General features: G+C 38.3%; 1 protein-coding gene across 5 annotated transcripts in view; it reads right to left on the bottom strand.

Moving 5' to 3' along the window:
* The window catches only part of LOC112521450 (BTB/POZ domain-containing protein FBL11), a 43,799-nt gene that overhangs the window by 18,031 nt on the left and 13,148 nt on the right, over positions 1–12,620 (bottom strand). For 4 of the 5 annotated variants that reach the window (XM_025130317.1, XM_025130321.1, XM_025130318.1 and 1 more), the window contains 4 exons: positions 11,065–11,340; positions 9,767–9,912; positions 1,890–2,225; positions 1,061–1,304 (listed from right to left, as the gene is read on the bottom strand). In XM_025130317.1, the coding sequence (XP_024986085.1) occupies positions 1,061–1,304; positions 1,890–2,225; positions 9,767–9,912; positions 11,065–11,340 (1,002 nt within the window). The remainder of the gene's footprint in view (positions 1–1,060; positions 1,305–1,889; positions 2,226–9,766; positions 9,913–11,064; positions 11,341–12,620) is intronic. The other variant, XM_025130319.1, reaches the window with a different exon arrangement.

The following is a 12,620-nucleotide window of genomic DNA, read 5'->3' as shown; positions in this document are numbered from 1 at the left end:
ACCAAATAGAGATGAGACAATCAAGTTATGACAAAATTTAGAGCATGATACGGCTTTTTCTAAATTGTTAATGTTAAATCTGTCTGTAGAATAAGAACATAACCATTGATCAACTATTTGATTCTATTTCATTGTCACTACAATAACAGTATTATATCCCTATATTAATTCCTTCAACGGTTTTGTGTTACCTTCGCAGAAAGACAAGGCATCAAGGAAATCCAAGGGTAAGCAAGCGCAAGTGATTTAGTAGCTTGAATGCCATTATTCTGACCTTCTAGGCTACATATCAAATTGTTGTTGAAAATCTAGAAACTCCAAGGGGTTGTTTCTTTTTTCCCTTCAAGCCATGTCTAGATCTCTCTCGTAAATACAATACAATGAAAAAGATCATTATTTATTAACTATGAAACATGAATCGTAGACTGTAAAACATTTAAAATTATGATATTACATTACACATCATCAAGACCTATAGTTAAAATCAAAGAAGGTAAAGAAAAGAAACTAAAAAATACAAATAAGAAAAGTAAAACAAAAGAAAATTTGAAAACAAAAGAAAAGAAATTAAAACAAAATATTGAAAGGGAAAAAGATTAAAACAAAAAGAAATTAAAACAAAATAATGAAACAAAATAAATACTGAAAAGAAGAGAAATTAAAAAGAAAACAGGGGCATAAAGGGATGAAATGTGGCTCAATGCATAAAGGCAAGGGGGAGCTCTTACCAAATAAGCCAAATCGGCCCAATGGGTTACTCAATAAGCCGGAAAAAAAACCACGCATGGGTAAGTGAATAAGCTCCCCATACCATTCAGTCTAATTACTGTAAATTTGGATCTCATTTATTCTTGAGATATACTCTTCCTTCATCCACTCACCACATCCTTCTTTTAGCCAAGTTGATACCCCATAATTAGTAGGCAATACTGTAGCTATCCCCCTCAAGGCATATCAATGCATCTATAGTACTATTACCTCGATCATTACCTACTTTCATAGTCGTCATGCCAGTAGGTAAATATAGCTGAAATGAAACAAGCAGACAATGACTACAAACCTGAATTCAGAAGTCTGCATCCCAGCAATGACAGCTCAATCAAGTTTGCACAATTCCGACTCAGGCTAACCAAATCAGCATTGCTCATCCATGGTGCTACCCTTTCAAGTCTCAACTTTCTCAAATTTGGCATGCTGACTTTAAAACTCAATGAAGATGTCTCACCAAGACAGTGGCACAGAGCAAATGATTTGAGGTGTGTTAGGGATTCCAGCAGATTTACTATGAGATGATCAGAAATCACCTGCCAGATTCAGCAAAGAAACAAAAGAAAACAGGAGCTTATATATTAAAGAGATATACAAAAATCACGTCAGAATGTATGTATGTATTTGTGTCACGAGAAGAATGAGAATTCATCAATAACTTAAAGCCCAAGAAGCAGTAGCATTGAAGAACTGAAAGGGTTGCAGATCTCTCCCTCGATAGCTTCAACTGAAGGAGAGTGTACCAATCATCCATTTTCACATGTCATTTATTTTTTGCTTTGTCTGATGGGTCAAAAGAAAGATGACAAGCCTGAATTATCTTGAATTCCAAAGGTACGTTCATTTGTTAAATCAATGACAAGGACAAGCAAGGCTTTCTTGAGTAATGCTGGATAGAGAGTTGGTTGATATTCATATGAATCACGCCTAAATCTATTTTTCTGGTGCTATGGTATATAGTTTCTGAAACCTAAAGTAGTTATTGACAATGATAAGTGAAACAACACACACCCCTAGTAAGGGACTCCCATTGCAAGTGCATATTTTCTTTCAAATATTAGTTGTAAATATGTTACAATAAACACTCTTTCTACACGTAAACAATACCTCAACCTACATACCTGAAAATACAGAACTACAGACTCCAGTGAAGGACAAACTGCAGGTAGCCGTTTCAGCCCATCCTGGCCTAACATTCCACCCAAGCCCACTTCTATTGCTTTGAGACATGAAACTGCAGGCTTCAAAGCCTCGAGAGAGATGTATGAAAACCCCCACCCAACACTAATTTCATCCAATTTGCAGAACTTCCCGAGCTCAAAGGGAAAAATTTTGTTTGAATATTCTCTGCCTTTAATTTTGATTTCCTGCTGTAGCAAACTTTCACATCCTCTAGCCTTTAAACATCGCAACCCAGGATTTCTGCCAATAACATGAGCCACTGCAGCAGCAGAAACCTGAAATTTGCAAGCATGTGTTGAGAACCGGACCCTCAAGCAATTAACAAACAGAATGAGAGAGAGAGAACAGGTAAGCTGAAGGATTAGATGGATTAAATATAAGACAAGTATAGCTTTCGAGAGGATAGCCTCTCCATACAAATCAATAGGAAATTTTCAGCATACCACCACATCTCCTATTCTCCACCATTTATACTCAACCCCTAACAATTCATTGAAGAAAATCACCAAGTTACCCTTATTCCTAACTTATCAAATATTACTTTTTGTTGCTGGCCCCATCCTGTTTAGATTCTTGGCGTACTACCCCACCCCCAAGAAACACCTTGTCCTTAAGGTGGAAAGAAAAAATAAAGAAACTTGTGCTGCCAAGATGTTACAAGATCCCCCCAACCAGCTGCCACCACTAAAGTCACCTTCCCAATTGAACCCATTTCACCTTCACGAGGGCACAAACTCTGAAGTCGCTAATCATTGAATGCCTTATCATTATGCTACCCTTTTCCTTCCATGCTAGAGTCAAAATCAAGCTAGTTTTGGTAAGTCGGCCACTCATGGAATTCTGCCCACTCATAGACTCATCCAAAATTTCTTGTCCCTAATTACTTTCATCATCATCAAATTTACTAACTATAAGTAACAGTTTTAGACAAGAATGTAGTCTATGAACCACATATACATTGGCAAAGTTGTCCCTCATCCTAGCAAGAGCAATGCACTTTTTAAGCATATGGCTTATGTTAAACATGGGAGTTTGAAGATATCTTTGTCTAATATGAGTATGGATGATTTGGCACCTACCGAGTTCCCAACCTTGATGGTTTCTTTTATTGTGCTATGATTCCTTACTATGGCCTCCTCAGTCAGCACATCAAAAATTGTCTCTCGTAAGAGAATCGTTGCTCCTTGAGAATCTTCAACTAGATAGGGATAAGGCCTAGTGTCCCCAGAATAAACTATCTTCCATCCGGGTATAATTCCACCATCATTACGAACCCAAAGTGCGCCTTTCAAAAGATACAAAAGTTTGAGATCAATGTCCAGCAGAGAGATTAACCACGACCTCTAAACCTACGTTTCAAACGCCTTCCGGTTTCTAACAATTGGATATGCTACGTTATCGTCCATTAGACTACCAGGCCTTTTAGTCTTTTCCTCTTACCACGTGTTCCTTCAACACCAGCACCATCTAATAGCAAACTACCTTCAGAGAGAAGATTTATGAGGACCAAACTAATTTTCCGATACTTAGGGGCTGCTCCGGAGTTGCTGAACAATTTTATGCTGAATGGTTAAGTGGTTAGTAAGGTTAAGAGGCTCTGCATGATATGGTGTTGAATGAAAATTGGTTGTTTGGTAACTATTCTGAATGGACAATCTAAATGACAACAAATTAACATTTTAACCCTTTGTTCTGAATGGAGGTTTTACAAGATTTCATGAACGGAAATGAGAGCTTGAAGATGATCAAACCCCGTTTGGATGACGAGATGGTTTCACTTTCGAGATCAAGAAAAGGTGAGGAATCTAAACGTCGCATTCCTGTTTCACCTCAAAGAGGAATTGGTAAAGCAGTTGCAAGAATTTTGTAGAACCAACTCCATGGAAGCAGGAAGGTGGCAAGAAACACCCAGCCAAGAATAAGAAAGCTCCTGAGAGGGTTGACCATGGCTGCAACAAGGTTGACCATGGCTACCATTTTGTTTATAGTGAGATTGAAAAAAGGTTGACTAAAGTGGAGTTCAACACTTCAAGCAAAGAAGTCAAAGCCCTTAAGTAGATTCTTGAAGCAATACAGAGAACAAATATGAGGTTAGAGAAGATATATCAAGATTCAATGATATCAACTCCGATCTTTGACCGAACCAGAAAAAAGTCCAACCAGTTTCCCCCACCATCAATAAAATCCGGACCATGGCCATAAAAACCGGCATATCTAGCTTCAAATTCCATGGTGATCACAAATCTCCATAGGGTCAAGAAAGTCAACCATGCTAGTGATAAAACTGGGAGTCATGTGATAGAACTGGGGTCAAGAAAATCAACCATACCGGTGATGGAAAAGCTAAAACAAAACTCAAATTCGTGAAGAATCAACAAGGGAAGAAGGAATCTGAAATCACAGTAGCTAACCGGTGGCTAAAAAGAAGAGAAATACCTTAAATCGCTTAGAGGGAGACGACCGGAGAGATAGGGGAGACGACCGGAGAGATCAACCGGCAAAGGAGGGCTCTAGATGTGTAGGATGTGTGGGATGCGGCTGGTGTTTAGGCGTGAAGGGCATATGTGGAATAAACAAGGATCTGAACCATTTAATAATGCCCTAGACACAAAATGGCAAGAGGTTGTTGCCACCATTAAGAGGATACAAAAATTTTGCCAAACACTTTTTGCCTCTGACCAATTAAGAGATCAGCTTTAAATGGAACCATTCATAGCTAAACAAACAGCCCCTTAGAAGGTCGAGATGAACCAATTCTTAGAAAAATAATCTCGACATTTCTCTTGTATTATCCTTCAAACAATTAGGAAGAGCACTTCGGATTAACCACTATACTTCGATCATGTCCTCATTACCTTGATAGATGGTACCCCTCTCCTGCCTTTTCATTCATTTTCCACAGTTGAGCATATTGTCGTTTAACATCCATTATCTCCGAAGTCTATGTGAATTTGTCATTGATGATTTCAAGGGGCCAACAATGATTGGAATACCGTATGTGTCTAATCCCAGTTACATCTAAGGTTCCCATTGGAACATGTGGAGGTTTCAGCAAAAATAGTCTTACCAAGCTCTAAACCAGTACCCTCTCTAATTATCAGACTGAAAACCATTGCTACTTGGTTTTTTGTCCTTCTACAGCCGATAAATGCTACAACAATGTACACTTTAGCACCTATTTAGGAAACTATTTTATTTTCTTTTACTCCCAAAAACACAAATGGAGTCCTTTTTATTCCTATTTTACATCTTAGTAAGTCTGGAGCTAGGTTGAAGAATTGGAATTGATTTATGAGTAACTATGCAAAATAAGTGATTTGTTCAAGTTACTGCAGCAGGTTGCTAAAACACTGCTAGAGGAAAAAACAGGAGTTGACTTTTGATAAAGCCACTTTTGGAAGACCTTTCACAGCAGATTATCTCAGAGCATGTAGCATGCTTAGAAAAGGCTTTTGTTGACTTTCCCTTAATTAATTAATAGTTTCCTTTAACTACTAGACTTTGTTGAAAACCTGAAGGAGAATGTTGATGACAAAAGAGTATACTAAAGGACTGAAAGTTCAAATTTTGAATCTTGGTTTCTTGAAGAAGTTTAAATATATGTTCAAACAGGAGCATGAGTTACAACCACTTGAGGCGAAAAGAAGTTCATCAAACTTTAAGCGAATAATTCAAACTAATTCTTCAAATTAACGAGTATGTACACACTACATTTGTCAAAGAAACAAATATTTTCAAAGCAATATATTCCTCATTTTTTAGAAGAAAGTCTCAATCTCAGGCAGTAGTATAATCTAATTTCAAGATTGTAAGGCTTAAGGATGTGAAAATGAGAGCGTATCAGACAATTGACTGTCCTCAGTTAGTGACAAGAGAAGATCAAAGAGATATGTTCACTGAAGCTGATTTCAAAATCTTAGTTGGTTTGACCTTTGGGAGCTGAGAAACTTGTTAGAAACCCTTGAAGACAGGCATTTGGAGTTTAGACAAGCCTTAGTATTTGTGAAGAAGGCTATGACAAGAGTAATTAGATTGGCAACGTTAATGGACTTTCAAATAGAATTTGAATTAAAATGTCCAAGAGTTAACTTGACTGCACCTTCCAGAAAACTTAGAGGGACTTAGAGAACTAAAATTGGATATGTTGTACAAGAGCTTGAAGATGGATTGATGTACAGGTATGAAAAGAAAAAAGTATATTATGGGCAAGTGAATGTGCCAAGTTTTGCACTGGATCATTGGAAGCTTTCAGAGGAGGAGGCCTGGAGAGGAGCAAAAGAATTGATCCAGATACTTGTAAAAGGATTGAAGACATGATTAATGCCCAAATCTATTTGAGAGAGCTAATGTTGATCAAGTTCTACTCAATTGCCCAAGAGTTACTTTGAACACAAAGGGGGAGACTGAAAGATCAGATCTGAAGTTGGTTCAAAGAATCTCTCAAGTGTTAACTCTGAAACTGAAGTCAGACTTGAGTTCAAAGGTCTGGAGCTCAAGGACTCGGAGCTCTGGAAGAAAGTCTGAAGTACTTGTTCAGACTTTGTACTCAACAGAGTTGTCTTTTGTAATAGTACTTGAGGACTATATCATATTAGAACACAGTGTCTTGTTCTTATTAGTTTGTATTTTACAATCATGTGATTTTACAGTTCCCTATACTATAAATAAGTGTGTAGAGAGTCTATTTTGTAAGTATGCTTAGACAGTTATTTCGGTTCAGTCTTGTAATATTTCTCTATCTACATTCTAACAATTTCTCACCTCAATCGATCTCACTCCCTCTACGGTGCTATTGTTTTCCCAAGTTCACGACCTTTCACACCCTTGTAGTCCTACTCTTTGAACCTTCATCCTATATTCCTACCCTTTACTGAATCGCCGCCTCGATGACCGTACAAAGGATCCTTGAAAACTAAAAAAGGCCAGGTATGAAGTTGGACCCGGAAAGAAGTTCCCCTCCGACAGCCCGACGAGTCATCCACTTAAAAGGACCCTCCCTATTGTGTATTTTGATGCCCCTATCTTCAAAAGCAGAAGAAAAACATCATATTTTAATGATTTAGATATATATATATATATATATAGGTGGAGGTTCATCTTCAAAAGCAGAAGAAAAACATCATATTTTAATGATTTAGATAGAAGGGCCCTAGAAGATAGGTCAAATAAGATAGGAGGTTGCAGATCGAAGAAGCAGGGTTCTAGTATAGGAGTGAAGCCACTCAACCGCAAGGTGCAAAGTCCAAATGAGCTCGGGAAAATAGTAACTCGTCTTTCCACCCTGGGGCGTCTCATCCCTAAGTGGTGTTTGGTTCGCAGAATGTTTTTGGATGGAATGGAATCTGTTAAAGGAATTTGACTTTGAAGGAATTGGAATGGAATGTTGTTAGGTTTGACCACCTGTTTGGTTGGCAGACATTGAAATGGAATCTGTTAAGGAATTGGAATCTTTCTGTTTGGTTCACAGAATGTAGCTTTAGAATTGGAATAAAATTTTGGTAAATGACCAAAATGCCGTTTTTTGAAATTTTAATTTTTTAAAACTAAAAATACTTTAATAAAATAATTATTTAATATGTAAAACAATATAAAATACACAACCCAAATATAATCATAAGCCAAACGACATTTCTAAATCGACGATGTTCGACGGTGGTTCAGATTGATGGTGGTTCAGATTGATGGTGGTCCATAATGGTTCAGATGGTGGTGGTCCGCAGTGATTCAGACCGATGGTGATCCGCAGTGGTTCAGATGGAGGTGGTCAGCGGTGGTTCAAATAGGCGGTGGCGGCGGTGGTTGTTCAAATCAGTGGTGGTCGGCGGTGTCCGACGGTGATTCAGATCAATGGTAGTCGTTAGTGGTTGGCAGTAATATAGATCGATGGTGGTCCATTGTGGTTCAGGTGACGATGGTCAGATGTGGTTCAGATCAGCGATGGATCATATCGGTGATGGTCAATGGTGGTTTAGATTGACGGTGCTTTAGATCGGTAGTAGTTGGCGGTGGTTCAGATCGATGGTGATCCGTGGTGGTTCAAATGACGATGGTCAACAGTGGTTCAGATCGGTGGTGGTCCACGGTGGTTCAGATGGCGGTTATTGTCGGAGGTTCAGATTGACGGTGAATCAGAGCAGTGGTGGCTCAGATCGGTGGTAGTCGGTGGTAGTGGTCGACGGTGGTTCAGATTGGTGGTAGTCGGCGGTGGTCGACGATGGTTCAGATCGGTGGTGGTGGTCAGCGTGGTTTAGATCGGTGGTGGTCCATGGTGGTTCAGATGGTGGTTATCGGCGGTGGTTCAGATTAACGGTGAATCAGATCAGTGGTGGCTCAAATCGGCGGTGGTTCGGATCAGTGATAGTCGGCGATGGCTCAGATCAATGGTGGTCGGTGGTGGTTCAAATCGGTGGTAGTTGACGGTGGTGGTGGTCGGCGATGGTTCAGATCGGTGGTAGTCGGTGGTGATGGTACGCGGTGGTGGTTCAGATCGGTGGTAGTCGGCGGTGGTTCAGGTTGGTGGTGGTCGGCGGTGATTCAGATCGGTGGTGGTGGTCGACGGTGGTTCAGATCGGTGGTGGTGGTCGGCGGTGGTTTAGATCGGTGGTAGTCGGTGGTGGTGGTCGGCAGTGGTTCAGATCAATAGTGGTCGAGAGGTGGTTGACGATGGTCATATTGAGTTTTGTGAGATTATAATATATTAGGTTAAGGGCATATTTGGTATAATGAAGATAGAGATTCCATTCCATCAAAATACCATGTAGTTGCTAAGGAATGTTAAAATCCTTTATCCATGGAATTCATAGGATCTGAAGATTCCTTCCGCTGAAAAGAATGAACCAAACGAAGGAAATGAATCTGGTCAAAGGAATTCAACATTCCAATTCCTCCAGATTCCTCCAGAATCTGCGAACCAAACGTTACCTAAGACTTGTTTGCGCTGTATGGAGTGCCCTGTGGGTAAGTCGGATGGTAATCCCAACTGAATAAGCAATCGAAATCGCTACAAGGTCCATGTCCTAATGCAACTGGATTTTGACTGCTTTGGGTCGTCTCATGGACCACTTGTGGGTTGGGCGAACATGGACCCCATTTATTTTCGTTGTTCTACGGATAGACGAATAGTGGATCGAGGAAACCGTCTTAAACACTACACCTCTCTAAGTCGATTGTGCACGTATCTCCCAATGACCTAACCTGAGGCGGTTAAAAAGAGACATCCGCTGGTTTTGGGTCTGGACACGAACCTAGATTTCTCGTTTCTAGCTGTCAACAAATTGATTCCTTTCTGTTTGTTGCCTCCAATGTTGAATATGTAATTCGATAATTCTTCTACTGTAAATTTTCTTCCCTTCTATTGGTAATACCTTCTCTTCATTATCTCTTCTCTTTATTTTCTTCTCCTCCATCATTTATGATTGCTGCTATGACAAGGTGACCGTCATTGTTCAGGTCAAGAATTTGTCCATGGGCAACCTCTTACCTCCTCATCATCCAAGGTGAAGCCTTCAGATGCAATCTGCAACGGTGGAGGATTGCCTGGTTTAGGTGGGGTAGCAAAGTGGATACGTAATTGAGGGAGAAAGGACATAATTTGTATAGTAATTTGATTCTAGATGATTAACATTTGCTTTGGTTGATTCACCCTGTATTAGAAAAAGATAAATGCGGGAAAAAGATTTATGCTTCCAACCTAAGGTACATTTGGCAACCAGATGATTTCACGTAATTTCCGGAACTAAAAGCACATATTTATAAAATCTACATGATAAATATGTCGAGTGAAATAATACAATTTTCCTCAACAATGTTTACATACCTTGGTATTAGAGACATCAAGCACCTCTAATGAAGAACCAAAGAAACTAAATAGGCCATCATCAAGCACTTGGGTTTCCCTCAAACAAAGACTCTTCAACATGTATGCTTGAAACATAAGCTCAGAAAAAGTGGTCATGTTGATGCCTGCTTAGACAATAAGATCACATCTGTCAAAACCATGTCCAAAAAGCCTTAAAACGGAAAAAAAAAAATTCAAAACAAGAGACAAACCTGTGAAAATATATGTGTGTATATATATGGACATACATGTGCATATAAATGTGTATGTGTGTATATGTGTATATGTGTGCATGTAGGTATGTATAAGAGTACGTATATTTATGTATGTACATATCATATATGTGTATAAACATATATATATATATACACATAAATAAGTATATATATGTATGTATATTAGATATACACCTCTATATATATATATATATATATAGGTGGAGGTTCACACGAGAACAATACCATTTAAGAAAACGCAAGAACATATAACCATCACATGCGATATTCTTATGGGGAAAAATAGTGTGTGGGCAACTTGGACATAATGGCCAAGGTCGTCCTTGTCCATTATGTGCGCATCACCGGTTTATAATCACATGTGATGGTTGTCTATTTCAAGCGTTCTCACGTCCGCATAAAATGGTACCTTTCTCGTTTGAACCCTTTCCTATATGTGTGTGTGTGCATGTGCACGCAACGCATGACTGTGTGAATAATTGATAAAAGGGTAAGTAAGCGAACATGGGTTTACATATGCATCTTCGAATGAATATTTGATTTACCAATGATTCACATATGAATCATTTATTCTTACGTTTTCAACCCTTTTGCCTTCCTTATTTGAACCTTCCTTTTATGTATATATATGCTCACTTAAATTCATTAATGCATATGCCTTGATGAATATACAGGTTATCACCATTCTCAATTTTGTTGTGGTTCTCACATGAATAGCCCCTATTATGTGTGTGGGTGTGTGTGTGTGTATATACACCTATGTGTGTTATGTGTTTATATATAGACGTGTGTATGCATATACATACACGTTTGTGTCTATATATATTTATATATCTGTATATAATATATATACACACATAAGTGCACAACAGTTCTATTAAAACAAGTAAATGTTATGTAAAAACAAAAGTTCGACAATGTAAATAACAGACATTGTAAACAATGTTTATTCAAGTTAATTTGTCTTCACTTAAAATGAAACTACATTAGACATAAGAAACAAGTAATTGATCAAAACGATAAAATAAATAACCAGCCCACCTTTGCAGCCACCCATATGCAGCATTTGTAGATTACAAGCCGGGAGAATATTCTTTTCACTATGTTTTGCAGCAACACGATCATAACAATTATTTAAAGAGAAAAGAGCCAAAATTGATTGTTGACCAAAAAAGGTGTCACATGCCACAATGGAGTTTAGCTTCAAACATTTGCATATAAGAGCAGACATGCCAACATCACTCAGCGAAGTACAACCTTTAAGGCTTAGGTAAGTTAAGGAAACACAGATATTAGATATAGTCTGGAGGTCAAAATCTGGCAGAAAAGTTCATAGAAAAGTAAGCACATCAACCAAATAATCTAAAACCATAGACATCAAATCTAACTGCAGATTAAATGTAGATAATGAAAACAGCATGTATGTTAAGCTTCTTATAGAAGAGACACAAACATGGATAGATATTAAAGGATAAGTACCTACAGAACAAAGATCCACGAGCACCCTCAATGATCTCCATATTTCATCGTAATTATTCATGTTTTGTTCCAAATGGGTTGTGATTTCAGAGGATCAAATGCTTCAATTTATTTGATAGAGCGCTGAGGATAATTTACATACATTAGAGATATCTATGTGATGTAATTACTTGCTAAAGAATATGTTTACCTATTAAATTAAATCTGCTTTCTAACTTGTACAACTACCTAATGCATAATGGACAACTACTTAATGCGCATTCTAACTACAGCATTTGTACATTCCTCTGAGGTTGGTACCTACATATCATGCATCACCTTGTTTACAAGAAAGTCAAAGATAGGTTTAAACATCCCCTTGGTTAAAATATATGTTGTTTGGTCTTTGGATGCTACATATGGAATGAGCAACCCGACTGTGCGTTACATGTGCTCTACAGGCTGCACTCCATCTTTATTGCAGATTATTCGAGCGTTCATTTTTTTCTTCATAAAGTGTCAATTCACCTCAATGTGCTTTGTTTGGTCGTGTTGTACAAATTCTATGAGATGTTTATGGCTGCTTTATTATCGGAAAACAATTTCATTGGTAGCTCAACCTCTAATTTTGGTCGGAAAAGCTCTTTTGATCCAAAGTGTAGCACAGATACAATAACTCGGAATTCAGCCTATGCGCTACTCTGAGACACCACATTCGGTTACTTGCTTTGCCATCTGACGAGAATACCCCATACATAAGTATGGTAACCAGATTAGATCTTTAGTTTGTTGTTGGGTCTGCCCAACTTGCATTAGTGGTTCGGCTTTTACCCTTTATAAAGTGCAAGCTTTTACTAGGATGACTCTTCAAATATCTGAAAATTTTTGTAGGCTGCTTCAAGGTATTCTTAATACAGATAGTGCATGAAACAGCCAACCAAGCTAACAGTGAATGGTATCTCAAGTAGAGTGTGTAATAATTAAGTCGTCCTACTAGTTATTATTGTTGGACATCGACTAGTTTCAATCGGTGATGTCTCCCAACTTCTTGTTCCATCCATTAAGGTATCTATCAGCCAACAAGCGGTCATTCCAGTATCTTTTAGAAGATACAAAATGTATTTTATTTGAGATAGTAT

Source organism: Cynara cardunculus, assembly GCF_001531365.2.
Source record: "Cynara cardunculus var. scolymus isolate 2C chromosome LG 11, CcrdV1, whole genome shotgun sequence".
In the NCBI taxonomy this organism is placed as follows: domain Eukaryota; kingdom Viridiplantae; phylum Streptophyta; class Magnoliopsida; order Asterales; family Asteraceae; genus Cynara; species Cynara cardunculus.
This window is presented reverse-complemented; position numbering and strand designations above follow the sequence as displayed.